This window comes from Natator depressus, chromosome 1, assembly GCF_965152275.1.
Source record: "Natator depressus isolate rNatDep1 chromosome 1, rNatDep2.hap1, whole genome shotgun sequence".
Taxonomy (NCBI): domain Eukaryota; kingdom Metazoa; phylum Chordata; order Testudines; family Cheloniidae; genus Natator; species Natator depressus.
The window spans coordinates 110,868,844-110,893,287 of record NC_134234.1 but is presented as its reverse complement, the minus strand read 5'-3'; the positions used below and the strand labels follow the sequence as shown (position 1 = coordinate 110,893,287).

General features: G+C 43.2%; 1 protein-coding gene across 1 annotated transcript in view; it reads right to left on the bottom strand.

Moving 5' to 3' along the window:
* Positions 1–23,845, bottom strand: part of UPF3A (UPF3A regulator of nonsense mediated mRNA decay) — a 50,868-nt gene extending 27,023 nt beyond the window's left edge. The window contains exons 1-3 of the mRNA XM_074941288.1: positions 23,651–23,845; positions 21,986–22,092; positions 5,918–6,024 (exon numbers count right to left, since the gene is read on the bottom strand). Of these exons, the coding sequence (XP_074797389.1) occupies positions 5,918–6,024; positions 21,986–22,092; positions 23,651–23,845 (409 nt within the window). The remainder of the gene's footprint in view (positions 1–5,917; positions 6,025–21,985; positions 22,093–23,650) is intronic.
* Between the last annotated feature and the right edge of the window lie 599 nt (positions 23,846–24,444).

The window sequence follows — 24,444 nt, the reverse complement described above, 5'->3', positions numbered from 1 at the left end:
AGGGGATGACATCTCCATTTAAATCTAGCAACATGTAAAGCTGTGTGAAACTCAGTCATTTTAGTTTACATGAGTTTGTGCAAGCCGCCTTCTTGTTTTCACTTGCATAGGTTCTCAGTCCATAAAGTCTGCTCTAACTCTGGGGTTAGAATAAACCCAAAAACCTTAAAGAAAAATTGAGATGAAACAGATGGAATTTATTTCGAGTCAAAACTATGTGAAACTTTTGAGTTTTGCCTGTTTTGCACTCAAAACCATAAATCAGCCCAGGTTCACACAAAAGTTGCCCAACTTCACTGGAAACCTGGCTTGAGGGAAAAATACAATTTTTGTCATGTTTAAAATATTCTTACAACTGTTTTGATGAGAAGCCCTAACACCTCCCAACTTTGGAGCAGGGACTTGAAATTTCGCAGGGGTTTAACTTTCTGCCAGAGATGTGCTTTTTGCCATCCCTGTGAAAATTCCCCCAAATTTGGCAAAATAACATCTCTATCATATCTCAGTTGGTACGTGCTCAGTAGAGAACTGTCAGAGTTTAGCAGATAAATTCTCCAAAGATTCTCTCTCCACTGAGCATGGAGGGGGGAGGGATAGCTCAGTAGTTTGAGCACTGGCCTGCTAAACCCAGGGTTGTGAGTACAATCCTTGAGGGGGGCATTTAGGGATCTAGGGCAAAAATTGGGGATTGGTCCTGCTTTGAGCAGGGGGTTGGACTAGATGATCTTCTGAGGTCCCTTCCAATCCTGATATTCTATGATTCTATCCCTGACAGCTCCTCCCTGTCTGCACATGTGCCACTGCACCAAGTAAGTGAGCATGCTCTATCCCACGGCTGAAGGGGTTGAGCAGGACTTTCCCTGCAATTGCTCTCCCAGGGCCACTGTGTAACCCAGCACCAGACCTGAGAGCAGAAAGATGGTCTCTCCAGTGTTCTCAGTGCTCCGCCTGATGGCATGCAGGCAGCCAGGATGAGGAGGAAACAACTTCCCTCTAATGCAGCAGGGTGGGTAGAGAAGAGGAACCAGGATGGGGCAAGGGCAGGAGCTGGGGAGGAGCAGAGGGTGTATGGGGGAGAATGGAAGCAGGGGGGACGGTGACAATAGCTGGAGATGTGGGACAGGACTATGGGGTGGAACAGGGACAGGAATTGGAGAATGGTGGGATAACAGTTGGGGAGAGAGGAACAGAGGTGAGGACAGGGACAAGAGCCATAGACAAGGTGGAAAAAGAGAAGATTAGTAGCAGAGGGAGGGATGGGGCAGGAACTAGGGGAGGCAGGGCAGATAGGAAAGAGGAAGGAGAGTGAACAGAAGCACAGGGAAACAGGGTCAGGAGCTCAAGAAGGGAATAAGAGCAGAGAGCGGAGACAGGGCAGTAGGATCGGCGCACCAGGAGACAGGGACGCTCTGAGGGCAAAGATATATGAAGGGTCTTTAACCACTAGAAGACACTCCTCTTCAGACCCTGAAACTGAACCCAGGATTTCTGTATCTCAACATTCCTTTGCTGTCTAGCAAATAGCATGAAAACCAATGGCAAATTAAGTGTTTCATCCCTCTCTACTGGCTGAGCCATACACAGGATGACAGTCCACTATTGCTACCAGTTACTCAGTTGGCTCAAGTGGTAGAGGTCTGTGCTGTAGATCTAAAGGTCCCATCCCTGCTGATGACCCATGTGGAGGTTAATATGATTTCCACATAATGGATTTTTGTTTTTTTCTGTTTGTTTTTTTAAAAACCTAGAAAACTACATTAAAAAACAAAGTGTATGTCTACACTACAGCAAGGAGTGTGCTTCCCAGCTCGAGAAGACAGATGCGCTAGCTGTGCTTGAGCTAGTGCACTAAAAATAGTAGTGTAGCCAGCGGTAGCATGGGCAGCAGCTGGGGCTAGCTGCCTGAATACAAAGCCACCTGGACAGTACTGTACCCAAGCTGCCACTCATGCTTCCCCTGGATACACTGCTATTTTTAGCGCACTAGCTCAAGCACAGCTAGCACATGCCTGCCTACCCAAGCTGGGACAGAGACTCCCAGCTGCAGCGTAGATGTACTTTAAATTACAAGATCATTAAGGTTGCAGTCAAGCACTCAAAAGTTAGGAAATGCCAGAATCAATGTTATCTGTACAACCTTAATTTGACCCCCTTATAGCAATCTTCAATAACAGGATCACACGCTATTGTATACACAGGCCCCCAGCCTCATTCAGTATGCAGGAAGGAAGGAAGGAAGGAAGGAATGAGGGATGTGCAGTGACTGAGGTTGTTGTCTGTAGGACCCATTTTATTTGTTGCCGAATTTGGAAGGAGTGTACTGAAAGAGGCAGGGGATAACATGGTTTTGGTAATTAAATGTTCATAAATAGGCCCAATGGCCTGTGATGGGCTATTAGATGGGGTGAGATCTGAGTTACCCAGGAAAGAATTTTCTGTAGTATCTGGCTGATGAATCTTGCCCATATGCTCAGGGTTTAGCTGATCGCCATATTTGGGGTCGGGAAGGAATTTTCCTCCAGGGTAGACTGGAAGAGGCCCTGGAGGTTTTTCGCCTTCCTCTGTAGCATGGGGCACGGGTCACTTGCTGGAGGATTCTCTGCTCCTTGAAGTCTTTAAACTACGATTTGAGGACTTCAATAGCACAGATATACATGTGAGGTTTTTTTTGTAGGAGTGGTGGGTGAAATTCTGTGGCCTGCGTTGTGCAGGATGTCAGACTAGATGATCATAATGGTCCCTTCTGACCTAAATCTCTATGAATCTAGGAAGAGAAAGGATGGTTTGATAGTTAAGGCAGTTGTAGAACTAAATTCTATCCCTGCCTGTACCACAAAGTTCCTATGTGATGTTGGGCAAGTCACCTAAACCAAGCTTTGCACAGGTGTCCACTAATTGTGTGCCCCTCATTTTCTTGGTACCCACCTTGAGATACCTGAGGTCTGATTTGCAAAAGTGCTCAGCAGTCACAACTGCAACTAAAGCCAATAGGAACTGTGCTCTGAACATATAAAGTGCAATAAAATCTAAGTACTCTGAAAAATAAGGCCATAAGCCGCTCCAATTGGGCATCCAAAAGTAGTAGAGACGTGACCATTTTGGCCTCCATTCCCCATGCATAAAATGGGATAAATAATACCACCTTATCTCCCAGCCATATCATAAAGATCAATTCATTAATGTTTGTGAAGCACTCAGATACGATGGTGATGAGCTTCATAGAATCATAGAATATCAGGGTTGGAAGGGACCTCAGGAGGTCATCTAGTCCAACCCCCTGCTCAAAGCAGGACCGATCCCCAATTAAATCATCTCAGCCAGGGCTTTGTCAAGCCTGACCTTAAAAACTTCTAAGGAAGGACATTCCACCACCTCCCTAGGTAACGCATTCCAGTGTTTCACCACACTTCTAGTGAAAAAGTTTTTCCTAATATCCAACCTAAATCTCCCCCACTGCAACTTGAGACCATTACTCCTTGTCCTGTCATCCGCTACCACTGAGAATAGTCTAGATCCTTCCTCTTTGGAACCACCTTTCAGGTAGTTGAAAGCAGCTATCAAATCCCCCCTCATTCTTCTCTTCTGTAGACTAAACAATCCCAGTTCCCTCAGCCTCCCCTCGTAAGTCATGTGTTCTGGTCCCCTAATCATTTTTGTTGCCCTCCGCTGGACATTTTCCAATTTTTTCACATCCTTCTTTTAGTATGGGGCCCAAAACTGGACACACTACTCCAGATGAGCCCTCACCAATGTCGAATAGAGGGGAACGATCACGTCCCTTGATCTGCTGGCAATGCCCCTACTTATACAGCCCAAAATGCCATTGGCCTTCTTGGCTACAAGGGCACACTGTTGACTCATATCCAGCTTCTCGTCCACTGTAACCCTTAGGTCCTTTTCTGTAGAACTGCTGCCTAGCCATTCGCTCCCTAGTCTGTAGCGGTGCATTGGATTCTTCCGTCCTAAGTGCAGGACTCTGCACTTGTCCTTGTTGAACCTCATCAGATTTCTTTTGGCCCAATTCTCTAATTTGTCTAGGTCCCTCTGTATCCTATCCCTACCCTCCAGCGTATCTACCACTCCTCCCAGTTTAGTGTTGTCTGCAAACTTGCTGAGGATGCAATCCACACCATCCTCCAGATCATTAATGAAGATATTGAACAAAACTGGCCCCAGGACCGACCCTTGGGGCATTCCGCTTGATACTGGCTGCCAACTAGACATGGAGCCATTGATCACTACCCGTTGAGCCCGACAATCTAGCCAATTTTCTACCCACCTTATATTGCATTCATCCAGCCCATACTTCTTTAACTTGCTGACAAGAATACTGTGTGAGACAGTGTCAAAAGCTTTGCTAAAGTCAAGGAACACCACGTCCACTGCTTTCCCTTCATCCACAGAACCAGTTATCTCGTCATAGAAGGCAATTAAATGAGTCAGGCATGACTTGCCCTTGGTGAATCCATGCTGACTGTTCCTGATCATTTTCCTCTCATCTAAGTGCTTCAGAATTGATTCCTTGAAGACCTGCTCCGTGATTTTTTCCGGGGACTGAGGTGAGGCTGACTGGTCTGTAGTTCCCAGGATCCTCCTTCTTCCCTTTTTTAAAGATGGGCACTACATTAGCCTTTTTCCAGTTGTCTGGGACTTCCCCGGATCTCCATGAGTTTTCAAAGATAATGGCCAATGGCTCTGCAATCACATCCATCAACTCCTTTAGCACTCTCGGATGCAACACATCCGGCCCCATGGACTTGTGCACATCCAGCTTTTCTAAATAGTCCCAAACCACTTCTTTCTCCACAGAGGGCTGGTCACCTCCTCCCCATGCTGTGCTGCACAGTGCAGTAGTCTGGGAGCTGACCTTGTTCGTGAAGACAGAGGCAAAAAAAGCATTGAGTACATTAGCTTTTTCCACATCCTCTGTCACTAGGTTGCCTCCCTCATTCAGTAAGGGGCCCACACTTTCCTTGACTTTCTTCTTGTTGCCAACATACCTGAAGAAACCCTTTTTGTTACTCTTAACATCTCTTGCTAGCTGCAACTCCAGGTGTGATTTGGCCTTCCTGATTTCACTCCTGCATGCCTGAGCAATATTTTTATACTCATCCCTGGTCATTTGTCCAGTCTTCCACTTCTTGTAAGCTTCTTTTTTGTGTTTAAGATCAGCAAGGATTTCACTGTTAAGCCAAGCTGGCCGCCTGCCATATTTACTATTCTTTCTACACACTGGGATGGTTTGCCCCTGTAACGTTAATAAGGATTCTTTAAAATACAGCCAGCTCTCCTGGACTCCTTTCCCCCTCATGTTATTCTCCCAGGGGATCTTGCCCATCGGTTCCCTGAGGGAGTCAAAGTCTGCTTTTCTGAAGTCCAGGGTCCGTATTCTGCTACTTTCCTTTCCTCCTTGTGTCAGGATCCTGAACTCGACTATCTCATGGTCAACAAGCCCAAGAAGAAATTAATAGGGTTTGGATGGTGTGATAAATAAGGCATGTCACCACATGCTGAATGATGAGGATAAAAAACAAAAATACTGAATAGCTACCCACTCGGTGAGCACCACCATCTTAAGCACCAAATGGGGCAGGAGTCCTATGGAAAAAACAGTATGTGACCATGTAAATAAAGACAATGTCATATGCACAAAGGAGCCAAATTAAGATTGCCAGTCAAATTTTAAATCTGGCATTTCTTAACTTTTGAGTGCTTGACTTTGCAATCTTGATGCTCTTTTAATTATATGTTTTAGTATGTAATTAACTACTTATATTGAGTAAAGATTTCCAAAATACTTACTGTCCTGTAGTGTTACAAAGAATACAGGTTTATATATGTGTTAATTCCAGAAAAAAATCAGATATGTAATAAACAGGTTGCACTGAGATTTTTAAAAAAATGTAAATAGTCTAACCTTTATTATCAATGAAGACATAGCCATCAAAGCGATCCCTAAAAAGAAGGATGTCATCAGGATTTCTAAAATTAATGTATGCTCTTGAGTAGAGATGAGGATACAGACTGCAACAAGAAACAATTTTATTTTCTGTTATTTATTGTCATGTTCAGGAATGAAGAAAGAAGCAAAATTAGAAAAATCCTGTCATAATTCTCATTTATCTTATGAAATGATTGCATTAAACTTGCATATCACAGAATGCAACTTTTACACACACACTTAAAAAATCACAGGAGCCAAGCAAAACGGAATTGATTTCCAGGATATTCCACATCCTGGCAACTGTGGAGTTTAATTCTGAATTAGGAGACAAAAGTCCCTTTTTCAAATCTTGGAGTATGTGTTTCCATTCTGTGCCCCCTTATAGCCATTAGGCCCACTTTCCCATGATAGTGACATAAGAACTACGGATATTGGCAATGCCACTGGGTATTTCTTTAGCATGCTCAGGAAGTCTTTTGCTGCTGATATTGGGGAGGGGGAGATTAGATTGACTGGCAGTTGCCAAACTGTCACTTTGCCTTTACAGACATCCATCTTTAAAAAAAGATGAAACCTTTTGATAAACAGCAAGAATATATCCTGGGACATATAAAAATAAAAACAAATGATTCATTTTTGACAGACTTGTATACAAATCCAGCAGGTAATTTACAGTTATTGCCAACACCCAAACATTTCCACTAGAAGAATGAATGGTTACTGACCTGATAATAACTGTGTTCTTCGCGATATTGTCATCTCTGGGGAACCCACATGGTCCCCATCCATGTGACAGCATGGTTTAAAAAGCAGCGTGTGCTGGGGCTATGCCTGTGCCCTACATGTGCTCGTGCCTCTCCGGCCCCCTGCCATGGGCATAATGAGCAGAACTGCTGCAACCATCCCACAGTTCTGCCACCAATTCAGAATTCCAAATAAGGAGGAATATGAAAAAGCGGAGATGAAGGGTGGGCTGTAATATCCTTATCATCATTGGAGAGTAAAGCTGCAACCAACAATTACTGGAGGTTTAGGTACCACAGGAAGTACCACCCCAAGTTTGATCCTGGTATTTGTCTCTTGACTTGGCTTGGTAACTAGTCTTGTCTCCTGCCTTCAACCCCAGCCCAGTGGACACTACTGGCCCAGCGGCCTACACCCTGACCATTACAATTAGACACACTTGTCTTCGCCAATATGGAGCAATCAGGATCAGTGCAACTGCATCTTGCCTGATTGGACTCAAGCAAATCAGTGAAAATGTGTACATACATGAGGCCTTGACACCACGGTCTGAGGAAAGTGTTTTGCACTGATCCCAGGTTCATGCCTCCTTAGAAGAAAAGGCTGGGCATTTTGTATTATCTTTGGTGCCAATCAATTCTACAATGAGATTTCCCCACCAGAGAAATATTGGTTTGATGATGGAGCTCTTCAGACATCACTTGTGGGTGGTGATAAACTGTCTGCTTAGAAAGTCTACTGGGTTATTCCAGACTCCTGGCAGATAAAAAGCAACGGGGGTAATACCATGTTGTTGACACCATGTCTATAACTTGATTGCCTCCTGACATAGAGGTGATTAAAAGGCACCTTCTTGCTTGTTTATATAGTGCATTGCAGATGTGTTGAGCGTGAGGAACTGTACTGTGGAATTATGTAGAACAGGCAGGAATGCCATGCAAGTTATTCTGATTGTTCATAATTTTAGAACATTTATGTGAAGAGTCATGTCCTTTTGAAACCAAGTCCCTTGTATTTGGAGGTGATCCAGGTGTGTACCTCAACCTGTACCTGATGCATCTGTGATCAATGTCTGTGTAGGAGAGGCAGAGAAGTGCACCCCACTCTTGGGATCACCAGTTCAGTGCTGATAAAAATGTGTATAGGGACAACAACCCACTTGTTCATTTGATATCTTGCAAGGTGATACATCAACCACAACCATCCTTGTCATAGATGCAGGTGAAGTCTGGCTAGCGGCATCATCTGTGCAAGCTGACACATGGCCCAAAAGTCTGAGGAAGTTTCTTACTGTAGTTGATGGAGTCAATTTCATAATGGTAATTATCATCTGAAGATAAATAAATCAGTCTTCTGAAACATGCTTTAGCTGATTTGGAGTCAATTAAGGCTCCTATTTATTGTTTCTGGTTGGTTGAGAGATGATTTTTCAAAACTGACCAAGAGGCCCAGCTGTCTGAATAAAAGAAGGACATAATTCAGAGCTGAGCTGTGGCAACTTCCTCATGGCCGCTACCTTGGATCAGCCAATCGTCTACATATGGGTACATGTGAATACCCTGTCTCTTCAGATGTGCTGCCAGTGCAGCTAGGCATTTTGTAAAGACTCTTGGTAATGTGGAGAGACCTAATGGTAGAACTTTGTCTTGGTAGTGATGGGGCCCTACTGTGAATTGCAAGTACTTCCTGTGGGCTGGGTGGATGGCAATATTTAAGCATGTGTCTTGTAAGCTGAGCCATGAACCAGCGTTGAACCCGATGGGAAGGGACAATGCAGGCAAGCATTACCATCCTAAATCTGAAACAGTTCATATATTTGATCAATCTTCTCAGGTCTATGTTAGGATCCCTTTTTGGAGCGGGAGGGATAAAGATATATTGGGAGTAGAAGCTTCTCTCCTCCACTCCAGCAGAAACTCCTCTAGGGGTACTACAAAAGCAGAGAAGTCACTTTTTCCTTTAGCTGATTTTCATGAGAAGGGTCCCTGAAGACAGAGGGGGAATGAGGGGTGGAAGGTAAGGACTGAAATTGGATGGAACAGCCATGTGGCCATCTTGCATGCATCAGAGGAAGGAGACAATAAAATAAATAAATTAAATGAGACACAGTTAACTTGGGGGTAAATCCTTTTCTGAGCCCTGCAGGTAACCAGCTGGAGCTCTGAAGTTTATACCCAATGTTCTTGTGTCAACACTGACCTTTAGCTTAAACAACTCTTCATCCTCCTTGCTGTTTACCCCTCTCCCCCAGCCAATGTATTTATATAGAGCGACCATACCCCCACTCAGCCGCCTTCTTGCTAGGCTAAACAAACCAAGCTCTTTCAGTCTCCTCCCATAAGACAGGCCTTCCATTCCTCTGATCGTCCTAGTAGTTCTCTGCACCTGTTCCAGTCTGAATTCATCTTTCTTGAACAAGGGTGACCAGAATTGTAAACAGTATTCCAGATGAGGTCTTAACAGTGCCCTGTACAATGGAATTAACACTTCTCTAACTCTACTGGAAATGCCTTGCCTGATACATCCTAGGACCACATTTGCCTTTTTCACAAAGCTGCATCACATTGGTGGCTCATAGTTATCCTGTGACTGACCCATACACCCAGGTCTTTCTCCTCCTCTGTCACTTCCAAGTGATAAGCCCCCCAGCTTGTACCAGAAATTCTTATAGACCCTTGCACTTTGTACTATTAAATTTCATCCCTTTTCTGTTACTCCAGGCTTCAAGGTCATCCAGATCTTCCTGTAAGATATTCCAACGGTTTGTGCTTCTTCTTATGGAAAGAAAGAGATAAGTGCTGAGAACCATCCTTATCCCGGTGTTTGGGCCTTTCTTGCCTTGTTGAAGAGGCAGTACCAGTCTTTGATGCTGAGGTGGTAATCAGTACTAAGGTGGTATTTGATGCCAGTTCCTTGCCTGATGGTGCCAAGGATGTATGCCAGTTCCAACCTTAGGTGCTGCACACTAGCTGGCAGAGACATTGGCTGACAGAGACTTAGAAAAGGTTAGATTCATCCTGGAAGTTGATCCTTGCTCTTCAGGATCTGAATTTCCTCTCATGGCTTATTCAGACACGTGACCCTGAACTTTGTTCTTGTTGAGAATGAACAACACATTGGGCACCAGTCTGACATATGGTTCTCAGTGAGACAAAATAGAGAAGGGCTGTGGCTATCTGTGAGTGGAATTAAGACTATCACAGGAGGGACACGGTTTGAAGCTCGAGGGCTTTGATGCCAGCATTTTGTATTGCATAGAGGGAAAAATTAAATTTAGGGGTTTTTATATATTTTGTTGTTATGATGGAACTAAAATAATAATGCGGAAAATTTAAAGTTGAGCACTAACCCTAACAAGCCAGCTAATTCATGACTGAAGCAGATTCCAGTAATGGTAGCAGGACACCACTTGTTCCATTTCACTGCCCCACACAGTAAGGGGGAAAGGAGGGACAGGTGCAGTTGCTCTGCCCTTTATGTCTTGATGTGGGGCACAAGGATGTGCACAGTGCAGGTGTGGTCTAACAGACACTGCTTTTTAAAGATTCCAATCTTATGCACATGGGGCACACGTGCAGCTAGAGTGGGATCCATGAGGACACAAATCTGAAGGAGAATTTTTCTGATCCTTCTGAATTAGACAGAGCTGTTGGGATGGATACCCATTTACTGTAAATGAAATGTTCATTATCTAGCATTTCTAAAGAGCACTAATTCCAATGGGATCCTAAATTGAGACATTTTTCAATTTATATATGAATTAAAAAATAAAAATGTTTATTTATAACTCAATGAAAGACATCAGTCTAAAGGAAACAGTGTTAATGACATAGATTTATATCTGAAAAATGTATTTTATCTATAAAAATAAATATGAATTGAATGATATTGATGAAAGTTTCAACATTTCTATGCAAGTGGATGGCACTGAGTGTACTATACGGAGGTAGCCATGACCATGTGAATAGGCTGTACTATGATAGAATGAGTTTCCCTCCTATTGATTTCAATGGGAAACAGTCAGTGCCTTTTTAGATAAATTTCAATATGCATGCAGAATAGAGTAATAAACAATATAATTAAATTAACTTGGGTTTGTTTACTTTATAAGTAGAAAGGATTTGTGATTTGACATTTGAAGAACATTTAAGTTGAGATCACACAGGCACCGTGTGTGCGCTGCTAGTGCAGTGGTTCTCAACTGCACATCCCTCGGCCTGCACCACTTCCTGCAGCCCCCATTGGCCTGGAGCGGCGAACCGCAGCCAGTGGGAGCCGCGATCGGCCGAACCTGCGGACGCGGCAGGTAAACAAACTGGCCCGGGCCGCCAGGGGCTTTCCCTGAACAAGCGGTGGATCACAGCTGAGAACCACTGTGCTAGTGGCTGGAGCAACCAGCAAGACTTTTGGATAACTGTCACCTCCCAGGAAGCAGAGGGCTCCCTCCTCTGTGCTTGGTCGTCTCAGTAGGAGTACTCATGTGTTTCATGTTATGCACATGCTTAGGTGCTTGACTGAACTAAGGCCTAAATTATTTTAGTATGTATTAAAGATTAACTTGATTGCATAGTTAAACTGCTCATATCACGTACTTTTGCTTGTGGCTCTTTGCTGCCAAAGCAGAAATGCTGGAATTAAAGACAATGTTAGTGTAAGAAAAATGAATCTGTTAATAAAATTCTTAACTAAGTAAATGAAGTTGTTTGGTACACATGCCAAAAACGTATTGTGCATCCAAGAAAAATTACTGCCTGGAAAATGGAAAAACATGTTTAATGTATTTTTATAAACATTTCAACTATTAAAGAAATACACTAGGGCATATGAAGCAGAAATAGGCTTCTTTGAATACACCAGATGTGGAGAAAATTAGAGCAATTTCATGCTTTTTTCCTTATCCCTTAAATTCTTGCAATTTCATACTGTCAAAAAAAAAAATTAGAAGTGTAACTGAAGGGAGCATTATAGATCTTTCTCTGTCCCTTAAGGAAACTGCTGTGCCTCTGATTTACATGCATTTGGACCAACTGCCAAATATCTCTGGAAGCAGATGATGGTTACAACTCCTATTAATGCAGGTTTTGTGTATGAATTTAGGACTACTACTCCACTGTTTGTAGAAAATAAAAATATTTTTTGCCATTTTTAGGTCCTGATCCTGCAAAGTTGCAGAGCATCCTCAATTTCCACTTACTTTACATGCGAGTTGACGGTGCTCAGCACTTTATAAGATCAGGCACTTATTACCTATAAAATATCAGAAACCTTGACACGGAACAGTAACCATTGTAAAAGAGAATAGAAAATCAAAAATATTTACTCTCTCAGAAACCTTTCTAAACACCTAATATTTCAGTAGCAGATGTTTTCCACCTGCTTTGGCACCACAATCTATTTTCCCCCGACACATGAAACAGCAATATTTTTCTGTCCTTTTACACTTATATTTGTTAGATTGAATACACTTCACAATTGAGTCAAACATTTAAAACAGTGAATTTTATTTTACATTAAGCGTTTATTATTGCTGATAGCAGAGATTAAATATATGACTACCAGAAAGAGTAGATAGGATTCTGTGTTCTGGAAAGTACAGACTTCAAAAATTATCTTACATGTTTTGAAGGGATCCAGTGTAGCCACAAGATTTATGGTAATAAAAACGTTTAAATATTATGGACCAAAATCACCACTCACAGCACACAAAAGTGCAAAAACGTGTGTGCAAAGTTGCACTATCAAAGTGGGATTCTCCCCTAGCTATAGTTGGTTTATTACAATAAATAGGTATGGCTATGAGAGTACTTAGCAATTGTGAGTTCATTCCTCAAATGAAGCCATTTCCATAATCCCAAAATATATTATTTCTCGGAGATGAATCAGAGAGGTAGACCAGCCAGTTTGGGATCACTGTTGTACTCTGGGAAATGTAAGAAGTGTGAAAGCTATCAAGGTTTCATTTTATACTCCCCTTGTTAGGTGCCTAATAGTTACTCCTGGGAGAATACTGCGCCCACACAGAATTTATGTGCTATGCAAAAATTTTTTCCCTGCAGAAAGGTGCTGCAATTATGCCTTTTGCCCATCAGGGGCCACTGTGGCACCAGAACAAAGAGCAGCTGTTCCGGGGGGGGGGGCAGCCCCAGCTTCAAATAGGGAAGAGAAGAGGTTGTGTTCCTCACAGCACCCTCCATGTGGGGCCAGGTCAGGAGGCACGGAATATGGGGGGACGGACACCATGGGGCACATGGGACTGCTGTGTGAGTCACAGACTGGGGTTCAGAAGAGCTAGGGGGGAATAGAAACATTTGGTTTGTGTATTTTACCCAAAAAACCCACAACCTACAGTGAAATAACACAAGACCACAAAAGTGAGAAAACTCACAGCCAAGATTTCTACAATTTTACCATAGATATTAGTCAGAAAATGAAGGGATTCCTCCTTGTGCCCTGATGTGACAGGAACATTAACTGTCAATTTTCTCGCATTTCTGCTTTTGTGAACCCCTCTTTCCCCACTCCTCCCACACACATTTTGGAATCTGAAATAAATTTCCCCATCCATGCACATACTAAAATATAGCTGAGGAACAAAATTTGACAATTTTGCACATACACTGTGATGTCAAGATAAAATACACTGGACCAGATTATCTGCTGCCTTGCACTTTGTGTGGTCATTTATAATATGTAAAGTGTATGACTGAAAAGGAGATATAAATTTAGAATTGGTAATTCTGAATTGATAGTATTATATATCTATAAGACCTTCACTTTGCATGCATATAAATGACCACATAAGGTACAAGGCAATGGAGAATCAGGGATATTATGAACTTCTGGATGATCGAAAGTATACTAACCCTATCAACCCCAAAATAGCCATTGTCCTTTGGAAGCTCTGCAAAATGTGTTCTACTCTAAGGGTCTTAGGTGCTTTTCAAGAGGCACTCAAAAACCCACAGGATTGGGCCCTTAGGCCCTGTCTACAGGGAACACTTTTTCAACATAGTTTTCTTCACTATAATTATAGTTCTAACTAAACTAAAAGAGTGCATCAACACTGCTTTGTGTGAAGTGGTTTAAGCTACTTCCTTTGTGAATTGTAGCATCCACACAGTATCACGCTTTTTTGAAAAAAGTGACCACCATTCTGGGCAGGTATCCCAGGATGCACTGTTCTATACTCAATGCAGTATGGCTTGCTTATCATGTTGGATTGTGGGATATCTACTGAGCTTCTGGGACTTAGTGTCAAATTCCCATGATTCCCTCCACAGTATCCCAAAATCGGTCTTGTTTTCACTAGCTAGTCATTTTCAATTGTTTCAATTGCAAACAAATTTTCAAACTGCTATCAGGCAGCATGGAACACCATGAAGTAGGCACTGATTAATACAAACAGAATACCAGAGGTACTGTTAATCATGCAGGCAGGTGGCTTTTGAGGAGAAGGAAGAATGCCATCACTATAACCACTAAGATTTCACATGGATACTGCTAGAGGAGGAGGAGGAGAATGAAACCAAGCAGTTACTTCTGCATGACATTTTACTGGACAGGCTTCACTCTGTGGAGCACTGTCTCTGGGCCTAGCCAGCCAGCACTGACTGCAGTCCTGGTATAACCAGCAGTGGAAGTGGAAGGCCAGTTCCCTGGAATCTACACAGAACTTACCCCAGATCTCCAGTGCCAAATCACTAATATGACAGTTCCTCTCAGTGTGGAGAAGTATGTGGCCATTGCCATTTGGAAAACTGCCTTATCCAATTGCTACTGGTCAGTAACTAACGAGTTTGGTGTTGGTAAATCAACTCTTGGAGTTGCTGTCATGGAAGTGTACACTCCCCTCCAATCCTTTGGGTGTTTTGCTTTCTGCTGGGACCCATTCATGAGGTCAGCAAACATCTCTTCCCTCATCCTCTTTCTCTTCCCTTGGAGGTTGGCCAGGCATTGAGATACTGATAACGTTCCTCTCTATGTGGGCCATGCTATGCCAGTTGCTATGAGAACAGAGAAACAATAAAGCAGTTACTGTACCAATATTAGCCATCATGCCACCAATGATAGAATGTTACTTCTATTATTTACCATCAAATTATCAATTTTGGAATTCCATTGTCTGGCCTGGTATGCTAGAAGATGGTAAGACAATCTAAGATATTTTGCCTCAGATCAGGTCCCTACACCATGGTGTAGAGATACCCTTTAAATAGCCCCTTATACAATTTTTGGGGGTGAGAAGAATGGAGAGTGGGGTTCCCCAAGGAATAGGCTAGTAATTGCATGTACACCCTTGGGAGCTGTCCTTAAATGGGGAATATTATCCTGAGGTGTATTCTTAAGAAGCAGAGATGGGTCCTGTGCAGAAAGGTAAACGGAGAACAACTGAGAAAATATGCAACATGCTACATGCTAGGATGGTACCCCCTCAAACTGTTGCTTAATGGAAGGGAAACACTACCTAGGTGGGTGGCCCTAAGAAGCAAGCAGCGCCTTGTCAAATGCTTGCCAAACTAGATTGCTATCTTTGCCTAGAATGCTCATTTATCATACCAAGGGATGAGAGCAAAGTGTGATATAAAAAAAATACAGAATTTTGCAGCTGTGAGGCATGTCCTGTTAACAATGCAATGGGTTTAGCAATGTAATATACTTCAACAAATGAGTGCTTGATGAAAAAATGCCTTTTGTAACACCTGCAAATCACAAATACATCGGACCCTCGCTAGAACGCACGTCTATATAGCGCAAATTCACATATAACGTGGTCGCGGCCATGGATCCCAAATTTAATCACTTTAATTGCAATTAATTTTAACGTGGTCCCCGCTATAACGCGGTCCCCGCGTTAATGCGGTACCGCGCATGGATCCCAAATCCCGCGTTCTAGCGAGGGTCCAGTGTATTTTATAGAGTCTATGCAACATAAAAGACTTAAAACAGCCTTTGTAATCTCAAGTGGCCAATTTAACATGTTTAACTGTACATGTATGAAAATCTTAAAATCTAAAAAAGCTCAGGGCAATGACAAAACTGTGGGTTTAAATGCATTTTCTACTGGTGTATTTCTTGCTTTTTGTTTTGCTACAATAAAACTGACTCAGATGCAATGCATTTGTCTTTTTAATTTTTTTTTCATAGCTGCAGGGCCACTATCTTTTACTGAACCACAAGAATGAAAAGCAGGGAGAGGAGGCAGAGGTGGTTGAGGAGCAGGGAACATCAAGCAGCATGGGAAACTAGGGAGGATACATGTTTTGGTCTATGAGCATGGGATTAAATATCTTTGGGATTAAAAAATCCACTTTTAACAGTTGAATTTTCTGTCTTAGGTGCCATTTTGAGCATGCTGCGGGAGCTGGAGAAAAGCCAAGGAAGTGGAGGCCAGAGTGTGCTGAATAGGGGCAGACATGTCCATCCCTCTGCTGTAGGGGGCGGGATAGCTCAGTGGTTTGAGCTTTGGCCTGCTAAACCCAGGGTTGTGAGTTCAATACTTGAGGGGGCCATTTAGGGATATGGGGCAAAAATTGGGGATTGGTCCTGCTTCGAGCAGGGGGTTGGACTAGATGACCTCCTGAGGTCCCTTCCAACACTGATATTCTATGACAATATATGCCAGGGCACAGCCAGTATCCAGAAGAAAGTTTTCCAAAACCCCCTAAACAGGCATTAATGGGACAGACAATTGTAATATAGTACTTAATACTTACTGGATAAGGTCCCCTCTACAGTATTGTCTCTGGCTGGGCACTGGGGAGGCGTCTCTGGCTGGCTGGAAGGAGTGCTGAAGAAATCTTGGTTGTCTAAAGGAATTTTCTCCTGTTTGGGGGGACAAGGCTTCCTGTGGGGTTTCTGAAGGCATGCCTGGCTCGCTGCAGATTGTGACCAAACTATCCAATGTATACTGGGGTTTAGTGGTGGCCTCTGTGGCAAAAATCGGATTCAGCTCTTCATAGTATGCGTGTGCACTGGGATTTTGATTTTGTCTTTGGTGTTTTTGTAATTCTGCTGCAGTGCTTTGGTGTAGCACTGGCATGTGTCCTGAGAGTGCTCCTTTTCCTGTTTTTGATCTGCTAGCCACTTATAAATCTTTGCATTTCAGTGACAGCTGGAAAGATTAAATTGAATTTGCTCCTTTCAGATGGGCTTGGGGTGTGTCAGCAATGAAACCATGGGTGGATAGCTAATCAAGATGACCCCAGTGCATTGGAGAATGCACAGATAACCAGACAGACCTGTCCAATGTGAAGCAATGCAGAGTGGAATATCAGTGGGATGATTACCTGAAGCAGTACAGTTCAAATGGGGATGTATCCGCATGAACTTTATAGCAGCGTAACTCATTCAGAAATTGTGTTATGTTGTTACCAAAGCAGATTAACCATAGGAGGATAAGAAGCAAAATAAAGCAAGAAAAGATTGCTTATGTGTGGACAAAAGGCAGCTCATGTCGAAAAACTCAGATATACCAAAAACAATTTCCATGTAGATGAGGCCTAAGTCTCTGTGGAGACATCAGACTGATGACAGAACACAGAATCTGAATACAAATCACAGAGGGAAAAAGTGCCTCCCACTCCAACCCTACAGATCATTAGTTTACTAGAGGGGTCAAGGAAGCATTAGAAAAAAAATCTGACATCCTATGTAACAGATATCAGTCTTCAGTATTCCTTTTCTCTATTTTTTAAAAAATATGTATTCACAGCTTTCAACACCTAAAAATGTAGTAACCAAATAACATTTGAAAATGCAGCTTTATTTTCTTTGTCCTTTTTGCTTTACTTAATTGTCAAGAGTAATTTTTAAAGCAGATGAATTTTTAAAAAGTGTTTTAAGTGTGCCCTCATTTTTCTTCCACCAATACAGAATGATTTGCCTCTTCAGAGATACATGAATGGGGACAGCAGTATCAGCAAGTCATGAGGGTATCCCTACAGCTGAGAAAATAGTTCACACTAAATAATTTACTCAATCGATTTAGTCTCTTTTTCTACATATGCAATGTCCATGAACAAAATGGAACTTTTTCCTATTTAAATGCTGTTCACACTTACTTGACAATTTTGACGGTTTGGTGCTCAATACTCAAAATTAAAGCTGTGTTGGTCACATAAACCATACGGCAGTGTTTCTGTTATATATGTTCTATAGGTTATTTTCTATATTGGAGAGGACAATGATTGACACAGCATATGACAGAGTTTGCAAAAAACCTTCACCAGAGTCCTGGCACACAGGCAGTTAAATAAGCCAGACAAAAGATCAGACAGTAGCCTTCACAATTAAGTCTTTCTGCACGCAAAATATTTATTTTCATGAATGCGAGGAGAGAAAAATAAACTTTAAATCTATGACCTGCTTTGAGTTGCCTAATCTTTCTAGGAATGATGGCTCCCTATAGACTTGTGCCCCAGACTTAAGTGCTTTGGCCCATCAAACAGCTTGAAACATTTCCTGGCATATAGCCAAAGAAATGCATTGAAAACAGAGAGACTCCTTTAGGAGAAGAAGTTTCAATCTGCCTTTGTTATTTTTCCATTATCTACTGGAAAGAGCAGCACCGGCTGAACAGGAGCCCACAGAGTGTCCCACTTCTACACATGGAGGCATTTAAGAGTGCTGATCCATTACAGATAGAGTGTCCTTGAATCCTTGTTTTTTTCAGATTGCCAAACTTCAGGTTGGAGTATGAGTAGCCTAGACTGACAGACTAAATAACAAAACTACTCTACATTAACTTACAGTAAATCTATCACTTAACTAATTAAAACTGTCTTAAACTGCTACAAATAAAAATTACAAGTCTGGCGCAACCGCACAAGTAAGATTATGGAAAGGAAATTTGGCAGTTGGGAACTATTTCCCCTCTTTGTAGCCTCAGCTGGTGGTTCAATGTCTGAGGGGCTCAGCGCTCCAACAGTCATTGCCAATAAACAGTTCCAGGGTTACAACCAGAGGTGGAGACATGCCATTAGTTTGGATCTACTAGAGACAATTCTCTAAGAAGAAAATGTCAGATATGCAGAGCTATACACTGCACACTCTATTAATTTAGGATACATATCCATGTACCATTGCTTCACGACAATGTTAAGGGGTTGCATTAACTGTACATTTCCTCTCTTTCTGAAATTTGTTTTGTTAGGCAGTGAATGTTGTCTTAACATTTATGGCACCATGCATATTAAATAAAAGTATTAGCAACCTCAATTTATATTCTTTGTTAGTTAACTTTCTTCTTTTGTTTAATTGTTTTTGAAATTGCTAATGAAATAATTAGTAATATATTGGATGTTAATGTTAATTTTCAATAAGTCTTGGAGCACTGGGGAGGTTCCAGAAAACTGGAAGAACACAAATGTGCCAATTTTTAAAAAGGGTAAATGGGATGACGCAGGTAATTATAGGCCTATCAGCCTGACATCAATCCTGGGTAAGATAATGAAGTGGGTGATAGTGGATTTGATTAATAAAGGATTAATCGAGAATAACGTTATTAATGCAAATCAACATGGGTTTATGAAAAATAGATCCTGCCAAATTAACTTGATACATTTTTGATGAGATTACAAGTTTGGTTAATAAAGATAATAGGGTTGATATAATGTCCTTTAAACTTATGTAAGACATTTGATTTGGTATCACACAACATTTTGATTAAATAAATAGAACAATATAAAATTAACATGGCACACATTAAATGAATTAAAAACTAGCTAACTGATAACTCTCAAAATGCAACTGTAAATGGGGAATCATCATTGAGAGGGTGTGTTTCCAGTGGGGTCCCACAGGGATCAGTTCTTGGCCCTATGCTATTTAACAACTTTATCAATGACCTGGAAGAAAACATAAAATCATCACTGATAAAGTTTGCAGATGACACAAAAATTAGGGGAGTGGTAAACAATGAAGAGGACAGGTCACTGATTCAGAGAGCTCTGGATCATTTGGTAAACTGGGCGCAAAAAAACAATATGTGTTTTAATCGTGTCTAAATGTAAATGTATACATCTAGGAACAAAGAATGTAGACCAGGGGTCTCAAACTCAATTTACCTTAGGTCCAGTGCCAGTCCTCAAATCCTCCCAGCGGGCCAATGTCAATGAAGATGGTATTCACACCACCTCCCAGCCCATTTCCCACCCTTTTCCCTCGCTCCCACTTGGCCTCATGCCGCCCTGGCTGACTCTGCCTGGCAACTAACGGTGCTGCCTCCATGGCTGACTCTGCCCAGCAACTAGTGATGGCATCTCTGTCCCTCTCCCCCAGCCAATGGGAGTTGCGGGGGGCAGCACCTGTAGCAGATGACCCTCTGTGGCTCCGCCGACAACAACAAGGACAGGGAACTGCTTGTAGGGAGCGGAGCTGCCCGAGGTGAACAACACGTTGCCGAGTGCAACACCTGGGAGGGTCCCAGGAGCAGCAGGACGGAGCAACATTAGGGGGAGGGGCATGTGACTCTCTCCTGCCTGCTCCCCTTCCGCCCCGCTCCACCCCAGCCAACAGCCATGAGGGCCGGATGAAAGAACTTTTTAAAAAGTTTCCACGGGCCGCAGTGGGGAGGTTCTCGGGCCACAGATGGCCCCCGGGCCGGGACTTTGAGACCCCTGATGTAGACCATACAGGATGGGGGACTCTATCTTGGGAAGCAATGACTCTGAAAAAGATTTTGGGTCATGGTGGTTAATCAACTGAACATGAGCTCCCAGTGTGACACTGGCCAAAAGAGCGAATGCAGTCCTGGGAGGCATAAACAGGGGAATCTCAAGGAGAAGCAAAGCAGTTATTTTACCTCTATATTCGGTACTGGTGCATCTGCTACTGGAATACTGCGTCCAGCTCTGGTGCCCAAAATTCAAGAAGGATATTGATAAATTGAAGAGGGTTCAGAAAAAAGCCACAAAAATTATTAAGGGACTATAAAACATGCCTTATAGTGAAAGACTCAAAGAGCTCACACTATTTAACAAAGAGAAGGTTAAGGGATAGTTTGATTACGATCTGGAAGCATTTACATGGGGAACAAATATTTAATAATGGACTCTTCAAAAGGTATAACATGATCCAATGGCTGGAAGCTGAAGCTAGACAAACTAAGACTGGAAGTAAGGTGTAAATTCCTAAAGGTGAGAATAATTAACTACTGGAACAATTTAACCATGGTCATAGTGGGATTCTTTATCAGTGACAATTTTTAAATCAAGATTGCATGTTTCGCTAAAAGATATGTTCTAGGAATTATTTTGGGGAAGTTTTGTGGCCTGTGTTATACAGGAGTCACAATACAGGAAGTGTTATTCAGGAAGTCCCTTCTGGCTTTTGCAAAAAGAAAAGGAGTACCTGTGGCACCTTAGAGACTAACCAATTTATTTGAGCATAAGCTTTCGTGAGCTACAGCTCACTTCATCGGATGCTTATGCTCAAATAAATTGGTTAGTCTCTAAGGTGCAACAAGTACTCCTTTTCTTTTTGCAAATACAGACTAACACGGCTGTTACTCTGAAACCTTTCTGGCTTTGGAATCTATAAATGAAACAGGAGCTATCCTTGAGTGCCCAGGTGTGTAAATTTAAAATTAGCTTTTTGTGAACATCCATGTTAATAAAACTTGATTGCTTGAAAGCCTGCAGAGAGCAATAAGATGTGTACAGTGAAGAAGTTAATTCATTTTAAATTCAAATGAACACTCATGGAAAAATGGCTGTATTTGCCCTGCTCAACACCAAGAAAGAGAATAAGTCATGCAAGGTGTACAAGAAGTTTAGGAAGATCTCTGTTCTACTTCACCAGGGAAAATATATATATATATATATATATATAAAAACACTACCTACCTACCTAACTAAAACAAAAAAGATAAAGGCTTCATAGACGCAAAATATAAATTTGTTATGTAACTATGCCCAGGGTACCTGAGGTCTTGTCTACACTACAGGGAAAAGTCAATCTAAGCTATGCAATTTGAGTTACGGGAATAGCGTAACTCAAGTTAACGTAGCTTAGATCTACTTACCGCGGGATCCATACTATGCAATGTCGATGGGAGACACTCTCCCATAGGCTCCCCTTACTCTTCTCGATCTGGTGCAGTACAGGAGTCGATGGGAGAACGATCTGCGATTGATTTAGTGTGTCTTCACTAGACCCGCTAAATCAACCGCCAATGCATCTATCGCCACACATCTATCCCCTGGTAAGTGTAGACAAGCCTTTAGTGAGATAGGTTGCTTACAAACCCATTGAAAGTACCTCTTTCCTTCTTAATGTTGATAAACAGCTCCTCCTCACCTGGGATCAGCAGTGCAAAATTCAAAATAATCATGGGCAGGTAGCGGATGTAGCTGCTCTTCCAGTTGCTCCTTGGTTAGACTAGGAGGAAGCCGGCGAATAACTATCTGTAAAGTAACATAGTTAAAAGTGAAGACTCATTTAGTACTAATCTAAATATTTAAATATTGTCAAAATAGTAAACAAACTACATTGCATCTTTCTGAAAACTCTCCCTAGAACTTCGAATTTCAATAGGATCCAGTCTTACCGTATACTCCTGCACTGGGATGCAGTTTCTGTCACATACAGATGAGGGAATGATAGCTAACACATGTAATATAATTGTAGGACAACTGAAATATTTTAACAGAGAGTTTAGAAGCAACTATAGTTGAGCTGAGTATAAAAGATATTAACAAATTATGCAAAATCAAATTAAGTACTAAATATACAAAATACTACATTCTCTCTGTATAAAATGATTTAACATGAAGTAACTTTCTCAAAACACTTTTGTTGCAAGAATAATACATACTATATGTGACCTACTGTCTTGTGCCATTTAATTCCATAAAACAGTTAGGGTCACAATTTGCATGAAAAACATATGGATGGAGTGCTGTCAAATGTGTAAAGCAGGGAAATGAGAGGTCAGGATTCGTGTGTTCTGTTCCCAGCTCTCACTCACTGTCCCACTTTAAGCAAGTCACACAGCCTTTCCGTGCAGCAGTTTCCCAATTTGTAAGGAATTTTGTGAGAATTGCTTGTAAAGTACTTAGATGAAAGATGTTTTATAAAAAAAAAAAAAAATAGCAAAGTTGATGTTGTGGTGCTTTGCAGGGACTCCTTCCCTGGGGAAATTCCCCACTCCTCTGCCACAGCATTTGTCATCCTTGATTTTTAACTCACAAACTGTGACTAGGCAAGCAGATTTGCAGTGATATTGCTTGTAACTCAAAATCATTTTACAAAAGTGGATCAATATTCTTATTCTCAGCGGTTTAAGCATTGGCATGCTAAATCCAGGGTTGTGAGTTCTGTCCTTGAGGGGGCCATTTAGGGATCTGGGCAAAAATTGGGGATTGGTCCTGCTTTGAGCAGGGGGTTGGACTAGATGACCTCCTGAGGTCCCTTCCAACCCTGATATTCTAGGAGTCTATGATTCTTGTTTTACAGATGGGCAAATTGAGGCACCGAGCCTGCTCCAACCACAAACCATCCTGCCTGCTAAACACTATGCTAAACCTTTGGGATATAAAACCTACTCCTCCCCCCCCCCCCACTGCGGGTATAGTCTCACAAGACGTCCGAGAACCTCTCCCGATTAACCATTCAATAAAGTGCACTACCACAGTGGTACCACTGCACCGCCCCAAATCCCTGTCATCCCTGACCCCGCCCCTTCCCCCCTCTCCTACCCCACGCAAACCCCCCTCATTCCTCCCCACCCGGGCAAGTCCCCGCTCCCCATTCCCATAGGGAAATCCCCCCGCCCCCGAGGCAACCCCCCACCCGTCCGCATCCCCCCTCCCCCAGGCAAATCCTCCCTCCCCAACCCCCACACCCCCCCCCCGCCATTCACGTCTACCCCTCCCCTCCAAATCTCCCGCCCCGCCCCCCTCCCTCCGGCAAACCCCCGCCCCGCCGCGCGCTGTCCCTGGTGCTGACGCGCCGGCCGCTCACCTTGCTCAGCGCCGCTCTCTTCTCCTCCCGCTGCCTGCCCAGCGCCGGGTGAGGCGGCGGGGGCGGCCCCGGGGGCGGCGGGGGGGTCTCGGGCTCCCGGCGCGGGGACTCCCGCCGGAGCGGGGTCTCCATGGGCCGCTTCTCCCGGCCGCCCTCGCGCGCCAGCCCCGGCCCGGCCTCGCGCTCCGATCTCATGCAACCGCCGCCGCCGCCCGGCGCAGCGACACCTCGCGAGACCCCACCCCCCCGCCCACCAGGTGCCGAGTAGAATCTCGCGAGATTTCAGCCGGGGCGGCGGTGGGAGGGGGGAGAGAGGGGCGCAACTAGAGCGAGGGGCCGCCGCCCGCTGGAGCAGGGCCGCGTGCTTCTCCCGTGTGCACCGGGCGTGGCGCGAAGCGAAGCGCTGCTGCACGCTGCCACTTTGACAATTGCCCCGCACCTATTAGAGCAGTACCTGCTGCCCATGGCCTGCTGCTGGGAAATGGGGAGCTGCGACCTGGCTCTGGAATAAACCTTTCTCCTGGAAAGGTCGAGTCGTTTCGCCTCCTGATTCTTTGGGGAGCGACGTTGGTAGCCCTTGTGGCACCTGAGAGACTAACCAATTTATTTGAGCATAAGCATCCCATGAAGTGAGCTGTAGCTCACGAAAGCTTATGCTCAAATAAATTGGTTAGTCTCTAAGGTACCACAAGTACTCCTTTTCTTTTTGCGAATACAGACTGACACGTCTGCTACTCTGAAACCTGTTGGTAGCCCTGGCACTCGCGTTGGTTAGCAACGTCCATGGGCAGGGA